The 19,917-nt window shown below is 36.4% G+C and overlaps 1 protein-coding gene across 3 annotated transcripts in view; it reads left to right on the forward strand.

Moving 5' to 3' along the window:
* Nucleotides 1-2,805: 2,805 nt before the first annotated feature.
* hipk3b (homeodomain interacting protein kinase 3b) overlaps nucleotides 2,806-19,917 on the forward strand; it is a 74,094-nt gene continuing 56,982 nt past the window's right edge. For 2 of the 3 annotated variants that reach the window (XM_051871011.1, XM_051871012.1), the window contains exons 1-2: nucleotides 2,807-3,149; nucleotides 16,419-17,682. In XM_051871011.1, coding sequence (XP_051726971.1) covers nucleotides 16,421-17,682 — 1,262 coding nt within the window. In that variant the 5' untranslated portion in view covers nucleotides 2,807-3,149; nucleotides 16,419-16,420. Of the gene's footprint in view, nucleotides 3,150-16,418; nucleotides 17,683-19,917 lie in introns of all 3 variants that reach the window. The other variant, XM_051871013.1, reaches the window with a different exon arrangement.

The raw sequence follows: 19,917 nt of genomic DNA on the forward strand, positions 1-19,917 counted from the left end.
AACTACATGCGAAACAATATAAAACACCATTTTTTTAATCCTTGTGAAAAAAGAAATGTGCTTAACTGTACATTTGGCCCTTGTAAATTTAAAAGTATGACCAATATATGTATATATATATATATATATATATATATATAAACTGTACTTGAAGGTAATATAATAAAATAAAAAACAATTAAGTGTACTTTCATTACTTTTTATTAAAACACGTTCACTTTTAAGTGCACTTTCTAATAATGTCAAGAATGTTAACGCTTATTTTGATGTGTTGACGAACATACTAAAGCACATGCAAGTACTTATAATTTTAACTACAGTGTGTCATTTGACTTAACCTACATAATATATATATTTTAGATGTACTAAATTGCAATTTTCTTATTACAAATGTGTAATTACAAATGTATTTCAATACATGACATACAAGTTTCAATAGTACATTTTTAGCTTATCTGTATATTCAACAGTACACTTTAGCCATATTTCAAAGACAACAGAAGAAATTATGAAACTATTTAACATCATTAATTTATTTGTAAGTGTACGAAAACATTACATTCAATTCAAGTATAATATTTTTAAGTATATTATTTCCGTAATAAGTACTATTTTTAAAAGTGTACTTTTTTTTTCAAAAGCAAAACATTATGACTGTTAATTATAATGATAATATAAACAGTTCGTTCAATGCATATGACAGTATGGTACAATTTCCACTGAGTGATTTAGAGACACCTCCATCCAGTTACATCCTGTTAGCAGAAACAAGCTAGCACTATAGGAGGTAAAGATTACCCCGTAGCCAGCTGATCAAACATGACTGACCAAATGGCTTGAGATGTGTTCCTACACACACATACACACACACACACGTTTGTTTTTGTGAATTGTGGGGACATTCCATAGGCATAATGGTTTTTATACTGTACAAACCGTATTTTTTATCGCCCTACACTACCCCTACCCCTAAACCTACCCATCACAGAAAACTGTGCACATTTTTACTTTCTCACAAAAACTCATTCTGTATGATTTATAAGCCTTTTGAAAAATGGGGACATGGGGTAATGTCTTCATAAGTCACCCTCTCCTTGTAATACCTATGTCATACCCATGCCATTATACAAATTTGTGTCCTGATATGTCACAAAAACGCGTACACACACACACACAGACAGAGAGAGAGAGAGAGAGAGGGAGAGAGGGAGAGAGAGAGAGTTGCTTATGTCATCTCACTGATACTAAAAGCAAATTGAAGTAGCCTACCTCATTTGAACAGCTACAGTAAGAGGTTTCAGCTGCTCTGTTTCTTTTCAGCTGCTTTAAATATACAAATACTGTGTCAGCAACAGGTTTAAACCAATTAGTGGTTAGAGCATTAAAACACTATCCAGTTTAGTTCATAATTTTAGGACATTAACAATCATGCAAACAACATTGGGCGGCTGACATTTTGAGACAACAAACACAAGCATTCAGGCAGACAGCTGGAAGGCATGAGGTTAATTCAGCACCAGCCACTTAACATAGGTTACAGTGTTTTTCTTTTTAAAGATAATAATTTTAAAATCTCCAATAGACTGCAGAATTCAACATGAATTGCCTGCTGCCTTTTATGTCACAGCTCAGGATAATATTTAAAGTATTGATTTATTATCTGTGTTCAACATGTTTCAGAAAGGCATTTTATTGAAATTTGAACTTAACCGCAGTCATAATTTACCACCACAAAATAAATAAATAAACAAATCTATGCATTTATAAATATTAGACAAAAAACTTTACTCTAGAGTTAATTTACTAGAGTAATTATTGCAGAAATAATGATACTTTAAAAGAATATACTTAAGTGTGAACTGAATGTAATGTTTTCAGATAACTGCATGTTATTTACAAGTAAATAAAATATTATAGTATAAATTTATATTAAATGCAATTAGTCAAACTTAAATTTTTGACCCACTTAAATAGGACTTAAGTACATCTTTAAATGTAATTTTATAATCTTCATAAACATAATATTTCTTTAAAAATAAGGTTAAAGTGTACTGCCGAATGTACTGCCAAGCATGTTAAACTAAAATATACTATATGTCATTTATATTGAAACTTGTGTCATGTATTTAATATGTTTATTTGTTATTACAACTTTGTGGTGATGATGTTCCAATTTAATACATTTAAAATATATGAACTTTAAAATGTGTCAAATAAACAACACAGTTAAAATTAACCAAGTACTTCACAAGTGCTTTAGTATGTTAGTCAACACATTAAAATAAGTGTACGTCTTTAAAACATCACAAAAGATTATTAAAACAATGTACTTTATAGTAAAACTTTTAATTTGACATTACAAAATGCACTTTTTAAAAGTGTACTTAAGTGTGAATTAAAGGATTGACCTACTATCATTAATTGCACTTAAGTGGCCTAAATTAATTTCAGTATTAGGCTATTATATTATCTGCAAGTACATTTTTTAATTATAGGCCTACTTTTAAGATTTGAAGTACACTACAAGTACACATCCAATATAATTAAGCACACTTCTTTTTTCAGAAGGATAAAAGTGATATAGATAAAAATGACGTTAAACATTCATCATAAATAGTGTTTTAAGGAGAGCTCATGTATTATAATTTTACATTAGCAACAAAAAGCTATCTGTATCGTGAATGGCTGTAACTAAGGTTACAGTGGTATTTTTTTTTTTCTTTTCTTAATTTTGTTTAAACAGGGTTGCCGTCATGTCTGCATCGAGTGTTTTATGTCTTTCCTCACTCGATTAGTTCGGCCTGACGCAGTGTCATAAGCAGCAAACATTCCTCGCGCAGCTGAGAGTGAGTGAGTGTAGAGGGACATGATATCGGCTGTCAGTGCTGCTCTTCCCCGCACACAACATGGGCTCCACCGCCCATACCATCAAAACCAGAGCTCGAGCATCACTGCAATGCCCCGGACTCGGTTCTGTGTCGTGGATCGCGTGTATTTTTGAGATTTTTGAGATGTAAAATGTGGGTGATGGTGCTGTGGACAAGATGGCAGCAGTATGAGACATACATCTATATGTTGTGAGTTCAGTTGAAGTGTGTAAAATGATCGGAGAAGACCTGGATTATATCTACTGTTACTTCGTGTGAAAGGTGAGTCTTTTTAATCTGAGTGTTTTTTTCTTTTTTCTTTTCTTACTGTTGATAGTAAACTAACTCGGGTTGTTTATGGAACACAGTCAAACAAAACGGATGATCTCATCGTTGTGTGTCAAATCCTAGTGAGTTGCCTACATAGACAGCATTTTGGGCATCATAGGCGCTTTGCGATTTCTCAATTATAATGGCACATTGCCTGTGATAATACGAACGTTTTTTAATTCGATTTGAATTATGGGTATCATTCAAGTGTCAGCTCACTAGGATTTAACACAGAGTCATCCGAGGTTCGCTCTAACTCTTGTATGTAACCAGTAAAATAGGAAGTTAATCCAAACTCATTTATCTCTTGCTTTAATTATTGATGGTAAATAGAATGATCTGGTTCTCTACGTCATTGAATAAGTAAAACCTTCAATGAAGTTAGTAAGTTGGATAAACTTACTGGAAGAGAAATGGATTTGTGTACGTTTGAGAGAGAGATGGTCGATAGATAAATGTGGATGTATAAATCCCTTGCTTGTCATTTTGAAACTGTTTAAATTGTGCATTTGCAGATGGTAAACAATTATAACTTAGAGAAAACATTGCTGTGTTATGTATGTAATGAAAGTTCCAGTAGAGAGCAACTGTTCTAGCGGTTTTAAAGAAACCTTTAGTCTTTAACAACACGCGTTGTTGACCAAAACTATCCAAACAAGTCTGCACCGAGTTTAGAGAAAGTCATATAGTTAGTGTTGACAACGTGATTTACTTAATATATAAATTGTACATAATATGGGAAATAAATAAATACATTTAAATAAAACTAAATAAGGTAAGAAGATAATTGAGTTCCTGAGATAAAGCCAACAACAGAAGGCATTAGGATACTTTTTTAAAAGTGCTAATTAAGGTTGTTTTGAGGCAGCATGCATCTGCAGTGGAATAGGTCAAGTGTTAAATAAAAATAGACTCATTTACTATGCATGAGAAAAACTCATGTGGGGTGTTAACATTACCCACAGTGCTTTGCCAGATACTTTTAAGATCTGAGGGCTGTTTGTCTTGCCAAAATAAAATGAAGCACTATGATGTTGATTATTTTGGCAGTAGAAATTAAAGCAGTAGTTCACCCTAAAAGAAAAATCTTATGTATTTCATGTCATACCATAACCAAATGACACTCCTCTAACACAAACGTTAAGGAGGCCTATTTGAAATTTTTTTTTTGTTTTGTTTTTTGAAAGTAAGAACTGGGGAAGTTAGATGGATAGTTCACCCTAAAATGAAAGTTCTGTTATTTACTCACCCTCAAGTTGTTCCAAACCTGCATGAATTTCTTTCTTCTGCCGAACACAAAAGAAGATATTTTGAAGAATGTCGGTAACCAAACAGTTGATGAGCCCCATTGACATCCATTGTTATTTTTTCCCTACAATGGAAGTCAGCGGGGTCCATTAGAAAAGTCAAGACATCAAAATTGTAAGATCTTTTCAATGAACGTGTTGATCCAGTACGGCGTGTGATTGATTGGTTTTCAAATCAAACTGTTCACAAGTTTTAACTTTCTTCTGTGTAACACAAAAGGAGATATTTTGAAGATTACTGGCAAGTAAACAGTTGACCAAAAAAAAAAAAAAAAAAAATCTTAAAATATCTTCTTTTGTGTCCGACATATGAAAGAAAAATTCATACCGGTTTGGAACAACATGAGGGTGCATAACTGATAGAATTTTCATTTTTGTGTGTTTAACAGCCCACTTATCAGTGAATAATAACTTAATACATGGTGCTTGACAACATCAGTGTTTGTGCGCTTGACCAGGATATTCTTCACAAACTCTACTTGTTCCACAGAAGAATGAAAGTAATATCTGTTTGAAACGACATGACAATGAATAAATGATAATGTTTTAGGGGTGAACTATGTCTGTGAGTTTTTGTAATCAGCTAGTTTTTGTTTTAAGGTAACCCCATAGGAAGTGTTGTATGTTCCTTGTTGTATGGTGGGTAAGCCAGTTTACATCAACGGGGCTTTGCTTTTTCTGAAGAATGAGTTCATTTAGTGGCGGGGGAAGTTCAATAGAGGAGTCACACGATAGCCTGGCTGCCATTTGAGTTCTGCTGAGTGCAGAGACATGTCCACACCAACAGCCCACTCCGGCCTGTGTTACTCACTGTGGTGAGGCTTGCGACCAAAATAGACCTGCTATGACTCCATGGAATTTACATTTTAAGGGATGGCTCAGAAATGTCCTCCTTTGTTGTTTGTCTGTAGCCCTATCAGCACTATATTGTTTTTTTTTTTATTTGAAGTATGGGGAAAGATGCAAATCTAAACTTGTTTTTTATATTTTTCTTGCTTTATGGCCTTGCATTCTTGTACGTGCATTCAGTTCAGATCACTGATTACCTTGCTTTTTGACCCTTGAGATTCAGCCCCTCCCACTGTAAAGTAACACAAGTCTTGTCAGATATTAAAGGGATAGTTCACACAAGTTACAATTCTTTCATCATGTACACACCCTCATGTTGATCCAAACCTGCATTACTTTTTTTTCCCTGTGGAACACGCATATAAAAAATTATTTTGAAGAGTGTTTCAACTTTTTTTTTTTTTTTTTTTCTCGCTCATACAATGATTTCAGTGGGGTGCAACATGATTGGACCCCACTGACTTTAATGGTATTGAAAAAGAAAAAGAAGCACTTAAACATTTTTTCATATTCAGATATCTGTATTCCACAGGACTACCTTGAAGTCCTAGCTCTGAAAACTTTCATACAGTTTCTTGAGTTGCTTTATTATTGTTTTTTGCCAAGTGTCACTGTTAATATTGCTTATTCTTGGGGTTAGGAATTTGAAGAAAGCCCTGAACCCAAATATTAAACTTATAGGTAAACAAGTTTTGCAGTGGACATCAGTGATTATTGTGGGAAAAAAAATCCATGAAGCTGAGGAGAGACATGTTTTTTTTTTTTTTTTTTCTTCTTCTAACCAATAGATGTAGATAATTCTCTTGACGGGCGATACAACAAATATTTACACGTTTTAAAAATTAATTTTTCCCCCTGTAGGACCATTTAAAATTAACTAGTGAATGCAAAAAAGGTGATTTAAGAAAGATAGCTTAAAGGGGAAGTTCACCTGAAAAGAACAAAAATATAAAAGCTGTCTGGGATATTTCTCAAAATATCTTTTTATATTCCACAGAAAAAGAAAGTCACATAGGTTTGGAACATCATGAGTATAGGGAAATGATGCCAGAATGTAAATTTTGGGGTGACCCTTTTAAATTGTCAAGTTACATTTCTTGAGATCTAAATTTTTTACACCTGCAAATCTGAAATCATGATGTTGAGTACAAAAACGTTCTTTAACATTTATGTCAAGTATTAATTTTAAAGCCTGGCCTCCACAATCGTGGTGTTCCTCAGTATTCTCCGAACTCTAATAAAAAAAAATAAAAAAAAATCCTCACGCAAGGAGTTAATCACGTGTCAAGTTAAATTGTAACCATTTAGTTGTTTATTGTTTTGCAAGTGTTTAAAACAGTCTCTTGAAGTACTGTACAGGTTGAAATTGTAAATTATTGTCAAATGAAGAAATAGTGATTGGTTAAACATTGTCCTAACCAGGCGCACTGTGACACAAGATGAAAGATGTTTTTCCCATGCTAATCAGAGTTTTTGTCCTAAACAGCCATGGCAGCGATAAGTGATGTGCGCCAGGGGATTCTATTTTTAGAATGATTTCTGTTCACGAACATACAAACCATGTGTCCAATGTCACTGATAATCTCAGGTTCTGATTATTGCTTTGTATACTGTTAAAAGGGTTTATTTTTGATCAATGATAACATTGTATCAATGTGCATGACTTTAATAGCCATAATGTGTCAAAGCAACAATGGATAAATCTTGAAGAAAAAAAAAAAAAAAAAATGAGAGCATTCAAACTGTGAACTCTATTTAAACAAACAAGTGTATTCCCTGACAAAGATTTTATTGATTGTAGATACAGTGCACAGCATAAATGAGTACACCCCCTCTGAACAAATACAAAAGATGTATTTTCTTTATGATCACTAATTCAATTCATGGAAAGATGGCAAAACTAAAATGTATTAAACATATACATAATAAAAACTGAGAAATATATGTCATTAATAGCCATAAAATAAGTAAATTAGCCAATTTTGTTTAAAGATTGCAGAAATGAGTACACCCTAGATTTAATTCAACAAATGTATAATATTCTAGCACTTAGTATGCTCTCCATAATTTTGAATATACTGCTCTGACCCTTCTTGGCACAGAGTGTACAAGTTCTTGACAAATTGTCACATCTGTCCTGTTTAACTCCTGGATGATAAGCTCCTTAAATGCCCTGATCTTTAATGGGGAGTGTTGCTCAACTTGTCTCTACAGAATCCCCCACAGGTGCTCAAGAGTGTTAAGATTGAGTGCAATACATGTCCACAGAAGGTTTTTCCACCTTGGGAGAATGCATATCCCCACTGTCATGTTGAAAAAATGCCCAGCAATGCAGGGAATGAGGAAAGGGTAAAATCTTCTGTTTAAAGTTTGTGTATTAAATTACACAGTGGTGTGGGAATTCATGACAGCATTGATAAAGCACAACTCCCTCACACCTTCAGCACTCATACATCCCTATATAAGAGCTTTACTACCACTGAACTTTACTGTGGGAACCAGGCACTTCTTACTGTACTCCTCCTCTAGCAACACCATAACATTTTGGATGCTGTTAGATCCAAAATGATTGATTTGGTCTCATGAGTCTAGAGTATTGATTCCCAGAATCTATATTTTGTAAATATGGGCTTTGGAAATGGCTAACTGACTTTATTGTGCTTTGGCTACAGTAGGTAGTTCCAGTGAGAACAACAACCGTGCATGTCATTTCTGCAGGCTCCATCTTACTCTGTGAGATAAACAGTCACTCTTTCAGAGCTTTTGCTGGCTCTGAGACACTCGCTTGGTATTTCTCCTACTTTTTGTCTAGCAAAAAAAATCCCTCATCACTAAATGAAAGCTTAAAATGAAGGCCTGATTATTTCAGGGGCCTTGTCACAAGTCCATTGTTTTTGAATTCCTGTGTTACTTTTGCTATATTTTCACACTTAAAACAATAATTTGGTAATCCTCTTGTACCACTGTCCTCTTTTGTGCTAAGAAATAAGTCTCTTGACAGTTCTCTCCCAAGTGGTTCCATTGTTGACAGCATTAAGTCTGAGAATGATTCAGTGGGCTATATAACACTTTTAATTGTCAAGAAATTACTTCTCTTTAAATGTTTTGGTTCAACATGCCTACCTGCTTAAACATTGCCTTAAACGTACACCAGAAAATTTTTATTTAGTTTTATTTAGTAACTTTTCGGAGGGTGTACTCATTTTTGCTACACAACATTTTATCACCTTGATAAGAAAATCTTATTTTCCTGAATAATTTTGACATGCTTCTTTGGTAATTAATTAAGCAGACTTGCTGGAACATTATATCTCCTAAAGAACCCTAACATGTCTTCTAAGTAATTGAGTAATTGCTGACTTTCAGAAGTTTCAGAGGGGGTGTACTCATTTATGCTGTGCACTGTACATATACACCAGTGGTGAGCTGTGACTTTTTTTTTTTAACCGGGTATGCTGGGTGGCGCGTTATGTCAAAAATGCACCTGGTGCAGATACATTTGATGGACAGTGTTATAGCTGCTTAGTTGCTTATTCTCATGACACATAGCAACACAGCTGAAAGTATTGCTTATTTGACCTTTTATCGAAAGTAGGCGATATTTACCTGTTGATGCCTTCACAAGCACCCGTAAAAGCTGTTGTGTGGGGTTTTTAAGTTGAGTTAGGCGAGATGCGCGAAAGGGCCGTTTGCAAAATATACTGTATTTTTGTAATTCCGCTAGGTGGCACTAATGACGCAGAAACTATATGCTTCACCTATGGTACGGTGCATCGGCTGAAGACACATCTGAATCAGAGACAACAAAAAAAAAACACTATGGTGTGTGTCAATTTAAATGTATGTCAGAAGTGATTTTTTTTATTTATTTATTTTTTTTTTATAAAAATTGGTATTACCGACTGTATGGATGAATATCCTACTGCTCATAAGAAATTCGCTATATTCACTATATATAATATGCATATGCATAACCAGTTTAGATGGAAAGGATCTCAAGCTGACTAGCTGAAGATGTTACTGTATCTATACCCATTAATAGACGTAGTACTTCCTGGAAAATCAATTCCAGCACAGTACTACAACAACCATGACCTTTCACAATAGATAATGATTTACAATAAACTTTGTTAGAGAGCTACATATGCCAATTTATCGGTTCAATAAAATGCCTTACTCGCCTGTTGAGTAATAAAAATGTCATCTCCGCATTTCATATCCCTCACTTCTCATTCTCATCCCTCATATCCCTCACTTCTCATTCTCATCCCTCAACATTTCATATCCCTCACTTCCCTGCATCTCCGAAAAGCCAAGCCAATGTTGATTCTTGTTTTATTATTAGCTCTGACTGTTGTGTTCTCTGTTCGGTGTATTTTTATTTATTTATTTATTTATTTATTTTTTAATGGGTGATTCCCCTGGAGGTTCGAGATTTATCATGCATACAGTATGCATGTTACCAGCCATTGTTTTAGTCTACTCACATCAAATTCAAAATACATTTTTATGGATGTTCTGGATATTATTTGACGCCGTGATGAACATCGCAATGCCAGATTTACCTACGCTGCCGTCATGTTCTTCGCGCCATCTGGATGAAGATACGGAGCAGAGACTGCGCAGCAAGTTGTGTTGACAGAGTTTAGCAATTTGGTGAAGAGAAAACTTCAGAACAATGTCTTCAGCTTCATTCATGAAGTTGTGTGAACAACACATGGCATCCGTGTACGTCCGAGCACATGCGCATATTGGTCAGAGCTGGAATAATGCGATTAAAGTGCTTACATGCCTGTTTATTGCAATTTAAAATCACCGTACAGCACCTAGTTTAATGCGATTATGCTTACTACAATTATGAGCTTAATCGCATTACTTTAATCGAAGTGTTGCGTTTACATGAGGTAAAGTTTGATCGCAATATTGTCAAAATCCCATTAAAATCGCATTATGAGGGTCCATGTAAATGCACTGATGGTGACAACTAACCTATGCCACTCCCACACTAGGGCTGTCAAATTAAATTTTGAATTTTGAATAGGCCTATTTGTCGAATTTTAAAATAAAAATCCATATTCAAATACAAAAAATTGTGCACTCGAACAGACAGTCATGTTATTTCATTGCGAATCGTTACCTGCTGAATTGTAATCGAATCGTGTCAAGTAAAGATCGACGATATATCGATTTACCGATATTTTCCCCGATATTTAAGCATTTTACCATAATCGGATATTGGTTTTGTAATATCGGATTTACCGATAAACGCCACCATCTTGTGGGTGTTTTGAGAATTGCGCGCAGGATCGCCGTTACAGTGCATCTGAGGGGAGACGAGACAACGGCGTGCACAAATAAAGTATACTTACCTGCTTTGCTGTAATTAGTAAAATTTATTTAACATAACAGCCATTAATGCACAAATTAGATGTTACATAAATGCCTGAAATGTAGCTAGTTTATGCAGCTTGTCTCTAAGAAATAGAGATTATCTCCACAAGCGATCGCAGTTTGAGTATAGTTCTGTGTAAATGCATAGATAAACAGCGCTTTGTTAAAATTAACATGAAAGACTACTAATTTTCAACAAAAACAGTTTAGTAACCAAGGAGGGAGTGATTGTTATAAATAAAATGGTTTGTTCAGTTCAGTGGTGTTGTAATCGTGTCGAAAACAGAAGTATAACAGTAAATAAATATCGGTTCTGCATATCGGTTATCGGGCACATAAACACACAAATTATCAGTATCGGTTCTAAAAAATCAATATCGGTCGATCACTAGTGTCAAGTGAAGATAATTGTTTGTTTTATTTATTTGACTATTTAGTACTCATCCATTTTGCTGAGAGTGCGAGACCGCAGTGCGCTTGCAGAGAATGCCTGTCCACACTCTCTTCTGATTGTCTGTGATTTTGATTGATTTTGCTGCATCTCGTAGCTGTGTGCTCGCGCGTGTATGTGTGTCACCCTGCCCTGTTGCATACATTTGGCCACCTCACTTATTTTTCTCAAATAATTTGTTTACTTGGATTGTGGAATTTTGTGACTGCATTTTTGGATTTCCTTAAAAACCGGGGACTTTGTTGAATATAACTTCCTCTTTCCTTTTCCCCTTTCTGTTGCATTTATTTTTTTCTCAAGGAGGACAAAACATTTTTTCCCCAAATGCTGAAAGGCCATCAGCAATTGAGATGCATGTCCTTACTAAAGCACTGATTATGCACTTGACTGCTGTCACTAACACATCACATACTTTATCATTATTATTATTTTTTAATTCCCCCAATCCAGTTAAGCACATACCGATTTCATTGGTCAACTCAACAGTGCAGTCACAAGTCAAGAAAGTTGAAAGGCATTTAGCCCACATGAAAACTTTAGAATCAACTGTGGGGGCCAGATTTGCACTTAACTTATTTGGGGGAAAGTCACACTTTTCACACTGACAGCCATTTGCATTGACAAAGTGAATGGACATCATTAATTTTCGAGAGTTGTTGAGATCCGGCAACATGAGACTGTTGGTGGTGGTTAGAAGGTTTTTGAGGCCCCCCACATACAAATGTTTTGTAATTAAAAATTTAAGCAAGTTAAATGAAGTGCTTGACGGTAATTCAACTACTTTAAATAGAGTTTTGGCAAACTACAGTTTTAAAGCTTTACACTAGAAACATTGGAGCCTGCAGTTATTTTTTTTAGTAGTTGGTTTGCTTGTGATATTTACTTTTCCACTTCTACTGCTCCTTGGAGGTGTGTTGCTTTTTATTCACTAATTTACAACTTTTGGCCTGTGACAGATGTTGTTTTAGTTTGTTTTTCGTGTTAATTCAAAGGTTACACACCCATAAATTACTTTAAGTTGCAGTTTAAAGAGTGTTAAACTTAAGTTAATTTATAGTCAAACCAAAAATTATTCAGACATTTTAGATATTTTTGATATATTTTTACTAGTGGGTGCAGGACACTGTAGTTCATTTATGTAAGTGAGGATAGCAAAATAAAGTAAACTGTGACATATTATACCCAAAAATTCTTCATGCAGTAGACTACCAGTAAAATTGATAAAAATTTGGAACCTGAAATTATTCAGACACTTTGACCTGACCATGTTTTGCTTAAGTGTTATCTGACCTAATTAAGATTATTTTTTTCTGACACAGTTTAACTCTGAGATCTTGTCATATTATATAACATTTTTTTTTTTTTTAACTAGTAAATAAAATGTATTAATGAATGACATGTTCAAGGTGTCTGAATAAATTTTGGTTTGACTGTATTTTGATATAGTTAACTAAAACTTATTTGCATGCAAACATATTTTCTTAAATGAGGAACACTAAGCTACATATAACTTTTCATGTTATATAAGGACAACAGAGAGAAGTTATCTGAGGCCCATCAGTTGAGATAAGAGACTGTTCCTGAGTAGACATGTTTGGATTTGGGTCTGTTCTGTTTGTTTATATGTATGTAACTTGCTTATTCGCATCCTGTAGCAGATATGTTCACTAGGGGTATGAATCCTACAGATCCTGCAATTTCATGACACTTCAAAAATATCCAAAATATCCTTATCCTGTTTGATAAATCTAAACCAGCTTCCTGATCATTTCATAATTCTGTAATTACAAGGATAGTTGCATAAAGTTAGCCAGCATAAATTTCTTGTACTTTTGTTGAATAAAAGTGAAAATGAGTCAACCACATGATGATCTTCATTCAGATAACAAATAGCCAGAAATTATAGTATTAGTGTAAATTAGACAGCTGAAACTAAAAACATCCAGTGATCATGCATGCCATTTGTGTTAGCAGCAAGATTTGTTTTGGATAATATTCTTTTTTATTTATTTATTTATTTATTTATTTATTTTTTTATAAATTTCTCTGCTTGGAATGGCCTGTCTTCTCTTATATGTTGTGATTTCCCACATTATACATTTTCTAACTTTGCTACATTCCTGTTAGCAGTTTGCACCCTATGAAAAAGTTGCTCTTGAGATTTTTAAGAGTGCTTCAGCCTTTAACTTGAATTGAACAAGCCACAACATTTGCACAGGATGTCAGCCAAAGGAACATGAAATTGGCAGTCTTTTCAAAATTGTGATCATGTGTTGGCCTGCTGCAAAAAGTACACTCTTATCTTGTTTCCTTTCCTTAACATTTTTTTTTCTAGTGCACAAATCAAAGGTAGATTTCACCACAGAGAAGAATTCAGTGTAAATAATTGAGTTAGAGTAGTGCCACAACTTGTGACTCAAAGACAGCAGTTTGCTTTACTTAATGCTTTTTTGCACTGACATTGCAAGTCAATGTGGTTAACTTATTATTGGTGTTTGTTTGCTAAAGAAAACATTACTGTTACCTGTTATATAGACAGTGCTTCCTAAATTTGACATTTAATGAGAATAGAGAAGACATACAAGCACAGATGATGCTGTTCCTTTGGTGTCTTTTTTTCCCCCCCACACAGTAATGCTCATTTTGAAACAGCCGTTGCCTAGAGACCTCAATTCATGGAAACCGAAATGTAAAGGTCATTTGAACCTGTGAACAGTTGTTTCCCTATACAGCATTGATGGAAGGAGGAGGGTTGGTGGGTGTTGGAAGGAGGAACTCAACCTTCTGCTGCAATATGTCGTTTTCTTTGACTGTCATTGGCTGCTCGCTGCTGTAGCATAGGGGCAAAGGTCAAGTGTGATGTCAACCTGATGATGCAAGCCACTGCACTCAGAAGGATCAATGACCTGTCTCAAGTTGTTTACACTAAGTTCATGGACACCGGTGATGTCACACAACAAATTCAGTGAAAACACCTCTGCGGACATTAGTCATTTTATTAATGATTATTGAATAGAGATCAGGGATGTCAATTTTCAGGAATTTTAAAATACAGTTGTGCTCAGAATTATTGGCACCCTTGGTAAATATGATCAAAGATGACTGTAAAAATACATCTGCATTGTTTATCCCTTTGATCTTTAATTCATAAAATTAGCAAAAATCTAACTTTCATTGAAGGAAAAGAGGGAGGGGGGGAGGGGGGCTATAGAATCTAGCAAACATGTTAGGTGTCGCCCAGCCCGCAGCGAGGCGCCACAAGCCAGCGCCCAGGAGGATGCAACACCTCTCGTAGAGTGAGCATGCAACCTGAGCGGGCAGGGCACGCCTTGTGCTTGGTAAGCCAAGGCGATGGCGTCCACTATCCAGTGGGCCATCCTGTTCTTGGAGACATTGTTGGCACCCTTTTATTCAATACTTTTTTTCAACCTCCTTTTGTCAAGATAACAGCTCTGAGTCTTCACCTATAATGCCTGATGAGTTTGGAGAACACCTGATAAGAGATTAGAGACCATTCCTTCATGCAGAATCTCTACAGATCCATCAGATTCCCAGCTCCATGTTGGTGCTTCTTCTCTTCAGTTCACTCCACACATTTTCTTTAGAGTTCAGGTCAGGGGACTGTGACAACCATGGCATAAGCTTCATTTTGTGCTCAGAGACACATTTTTGTGTTGGTTTTGATGTTTTGGGTCATTGTTCTGATGGACTTTTCAACCACTGCCTATTACAGCATTTCTAGCAGAAGCGGTCAGGTTTTTTTTTTTTTTTTTTTTTTTTTTTTTAAATCTGTTGGTATTTAATATAATCCATGATACCATGTATCTGAACAAGATGTCCAGGACTTCCAGCAGAAAAATAGGCCCACAACATTAAAGATCCAACAGTATATTTAACCGTGGGCATGGGGTACTTTTTATCCCTGTGTGCACCAAACCCATCTGGTGGGTTTGCTGCCAAAAAGCTCTTTTTTTTTTTTTTAGTTTCATCTGACCATAGAAGCCGGTCCTGTTTAAAGTTCTAGTCTTGTCTGCTGGAGATTGTTTCTGGATGAGAGCAGAGGATTTTCCTTAAAACCTTCCCGAACAACTTGTGGGGATGTAGGTGCTGTTTGATAATTTTTTTTTAAAAATTTTTTAGGCTTCCTTAGATTCAAGACTCAACTAATCTCTGCAATTCTCCAGCTGTGATCCTTGGAGAGTCTTTGGCCACTCAAACTCACCTCCTCACTGTGCAGTAGGACGATATAGACACATGTCCTCTTCCAGGCATATTTGTAACATCTTTAGTTAATTGGAACTTCTTAATTATTGCCCTGATAATGGAAATGGGGGTTTTCCCTATTTTCTTAGAGCCACTTTCTATTTTATGAAGCTCAACAATCTTTTGCTGCACATCAGAACTATATTCTTTGGTTTTACCCATTGTGGTGAATGATTACGAGAATTTGGCCTTTGTGTTTCCTCATGTTTATACTCATGGCTGGACAATTTCATGTTCATGATCACCCTGGTGTGCTAACAAAAAAATGTAAATATGAATGGGAATATACTTCAGAGATATTTTACTCATTAAAAAATTCTTGGGGTGCCAATAACTGTGGCCAGCGTGTTTTGGAGAAAAAACATTTATTTCATAATGTGATTTTTTTTTTTTTTTTTTTTTTTTTTTTTTTTCACTTTCAATTCTTTTCCTTCAATGAAAGGTTAGATTTTTGCTAATTTTATGAATTAAAGATCAGAAGGATAAACAATGCAGATTTATTTTTACGGTCATCTTTGATCATATTTACCAAGGGTGCCAATAATTCTGAGCACAACTGTATAAAGGCTGATTAGTTGATCAGTTTTGGATGCCGTTCAATCACTGTTTGTCAGTGTAAACACGCTAGATGGACGTATTTAACCATTGTGCTCGCATCTCACGTCTTTTGCAGCATCTCACACATGACACTGCATTCTAAAAACATGGCGCTCAAGTTAAAAGAAGTTCAACTTTTTAAAAAAAGTGTTGATAGACCTTGCGCTTTTTTCATTCCACTGACCTGCATCTCATTTTTAACAGCAAAAATGTGTTCCTTGTGTACCAGCCCTAAATGTAAATTTTTGTTTGAAAATGAAAAGTGTTACAATTAGTGACTTTTTTTTTTTCTTTCCCCCCATACCACATAAACATTGACCGAAAGTGGAGCATGATCTGTATCTGTTTTTCTTGTGTTCACAGGTATGGCCTCACAAGTCTTGGTCTACCCACCACATGTTTTTCAAACTCAGACAAGTGCCTTTTGTAGTGTGAAGAAACTCAAAGTCGAGCCCAGGAACTGTGTTTACCATGAGAGGGCCTACCCACAGACTTACTTGAATGGTAGAACCCTTGGCATTGCTTACCCGACAAAACTCACCGCTTCGTTCAAGACGCGAGATTCTGTGATTGGCAGGCACCGCGGGCAGGATTTTCCATTGCAGACGGCTACTGTACGTGGTGTGCGACGTCAGCATACCACCACAGCGGCACAGCAGCAAAAAGGGGGTATCTCCTCTCAGGACAAAGGGCCAGAGCACCAGGACAAAGGAAGGGGTTGCAGCAGTGGAGCTACAGGGGCAGTTGGAAGGGGTAGGGGAGAGGGAAGCAGCAGTCAAGAAGGAGGTGGAGGACAGGGTGGAGGTGAAGGTGAAGGTGGTGGAGGAGAGGACGAGGGTGAACGGGAAGACTGTGGAGGTTTTAACTTGCAAGACAGCTCCCACAGATGCGGGCTGAAACGTAAGAGCGGGGAGCTTGAGAACTTGGGGAGCGCAATGCAGATTGTAGAGGACCTGTCAATGTTACCTGCAATGTTGCAATCAAACGTGGGAAACCCACCGGTTGCAGTGCCAGCGGCGGCCGGTGGAGGGCCTGCAAAGCAAGGTGGAAATTCCAGAAATGGGGATGGAGACTACCAGTTGGTGCAGCATGAGTTGCTTTGCTCGTTGAAGAACACCTATGAGGTATTAGACTTCCTCGGCCGTGGTACTTTCGGCCAGGTTGTGAAATGCTGGAAACGAGGCACCAGTGAGATCGTGGCAGTGAAGATCTTGAAGAATCATCCATCATATGCACGACAGGGCCAGATTGAGGTGGGCATCCTGGCCCGCCTCAGCAGCGAGAATGCAGACGAGCATAATCTTGTGCGAGCCTTTGAGTGTTTCCAGCACCGCAGCCACACCTGCCTTGTGTTTGAGATGCTGGAGCAGAACCTGTACGACTTCCTCAAGCAAAACAAATTCAGCCCGCTACCTCTGAAGGTGATCCGTCCCATTCTTCAGCAGGTGGCCACAGCGCTAAAAAAACTGAAGGCCATGGGACTGATTCATGCGGACCTGAAGCCTGAGAACATCATGCTGGTGGACCCTGTACGGCAGCCCTACCGAGTGAAAGTCATAGACTTTGGCTCAGCCAGTCATGTCTCCAAAGCAGTCTGCTCAACGTACCTCCAGTCCCGGTACTACAGGTATGTACAAATAAAACACTGAATTAGTGCTCAGCTGAAATCGGTTTGATATTCCAAAGCATTATGGTTATCTCACAATGGACAATTAATTGCACTTACTAATATTTTGGTCACTATACTGAATGTTGAAGTTGGACTATCTTCACTTGAGCTTGGCAGAGTTGTTCTTTTTGGGAATTAATCTGTATTTTCTTAAAAATATTCTGAAGCACATAATTCCTTCTCACTAATAGATCATTGAAAACATTCTAAAATCTCTAGCTCTCTGTGTATGTTATACAACTAAAGTCCTTGTGGAATTACCAGTCAGGAAACGCCACTGATGTAAAACAATTTCCCTTGTGTTCTAAAGCTATGCTGACCCTGTAAAACTATTTGACCCTACAATGCAACAGGCAGGGTCTTAACCATTCTTCTCACTTCACCATGGGAAAGGAAGTGATGTTTTGAAAGTACTTTGTACAATAGGGTAAAAACAGCTGGTAATAGATGAGTTTAGAGCCCTGTTGCATATATAATCAAATAATATCTTCTGATTGCAGGGATCCTTTGTAAATATATTCAACCTCAGTTTGGATGTTGAAATGGTGGCTAAATTTGTTTATTTTTATTGTAAGATCATCTTGCTCCATCTTGTTTCCTGAATGCATCAAAGGAAATGCCTTGAATGTCACATTGATGGACTGCCAAAATTTAAAAAAGAGACTTAGAATGAACTTTGTCTAACTAAAAAAAAAAAAAAAAAAAGTGCAGTTCTATTTGAAAATGTGTGGTGAGTAACAAATCTGATAATAATATGGGTAAACTCCTGTTGAGGTCCTGTCACAAACCACCTTCAATTTGGATTTATGGTCCTCCATTAGATCTGTTTGTTTCTTCACTTCATTCCTTCGGCTATCCTACATTTTATGCAAAGAACAAATGCTGGAATGTTCATATAGAGTTTTAAAGTATTACTTCTACTATGAGTACATTCTGCAAGTAGTATGCATTTATTATCTTGAAGACGCACAAACTGCCGCAAATGAAAGTCGCAGATGCTTAACACAATCATCTTCATTAAAAGTAATGAGACTAAATGATCTTACCAGTGCTGTTGTCGCGCTCTCTCCTATTGCGGTCTTTGATTTTGAAATTAGCTGATGATCAATAAAATGCAGCTTATACTTGTTGCTTTCGGTGATGTGAACTCTGCTAATTCTGCATATAGCACGGGAATTGAAGATCGGATTTATAACTGTTTTGCGGAGACACATTTATGTCGCCAAGTGTAAAATGGAATAATTTTGATAAATCAGATGGCTATCTGATTAGTAAAAACGCATGAAGTGACGAGGTGTAAACAGGCCCATAGAAACAATTTGCGACTGAAGAGCCATTCTCATTTTAATCAGTACAATGAAGCTAATGCTTGAGAAAATGCGCATTTGATTAGCTGTCGGTTCGGCCTGTGTCCTGCATGAGGAGTGGTGTAATCACATAGGTGTGGGTAACTAATCCACTCAAGCCCCTGCTGTTGCCCGCCGGATTACATCTTAAGTCACAATCTGTCTGAGGCAGTTCACTTCACCCCCACTTTTACAGCTGGCTAAGTTTGTGAATCCTACACTTTCGCCTCCTTTTTAGGTACCTATGCGCTCATAACTGTTAACATTGGGTTAAAAGTAGCATGTCTAATGGAAATTGACTTGAACTGTTATAGCATTTGCAGGTGCTAGTATGAAGCAAAACTATGATTGCATCACATTCTGCTATCTTGGTTTAGGTTGTCATCTTTGGAATCTTACTTTCAGCCATGTCTCTAAGTAAGTGTAAACATGGTCATGCTTCTGGAAATCATGTCCATCTCAGATGTTTGATTAAACTCTCACACGTTTGTGTGATATTTCATGTGTACATTTTGTAGGTGTTCTTCATGTATTTCTTTGTTGGTCCAGATTTTTTTGACTTTTCCATGGAAATGTCATGGAGATTAATTGTACAAAAAGTGTGACAACCCTAAATCTAAAACTATTGATAGATAGGCCAACACAGTATGTTTATACTTCTTGACTGATTGATTTGGTTTGTAGGGGGAAATCTGTGACATTGTAAAATGTGTTTAATGATTTTAAATTCTGAACAATTAAAATGTCTCCACAATCTGCCTTTGAAGAGAGATCATAGTATGTGCGCATTCTATCAGTTGCAGTTCTGGCTCCACCATCCCAAAATACTGTACAATGCGACGTACAT

Source organism: Ctenopharyngodon idella, chromosome 18 (assembly GCF_019924925.1).
Source record: "Ctenopharyngodon idella isolate HZGC_01 chromosome 18, HZGC01, whole genome shotgun sequence".
Lineage (NCBI taxonomy): Eukaryota > Metazoa > Chordata > Actinopteri > Cypriniformes > Xenocyprididae > Ctenopharyngodon > Ctenopharyngodon idella.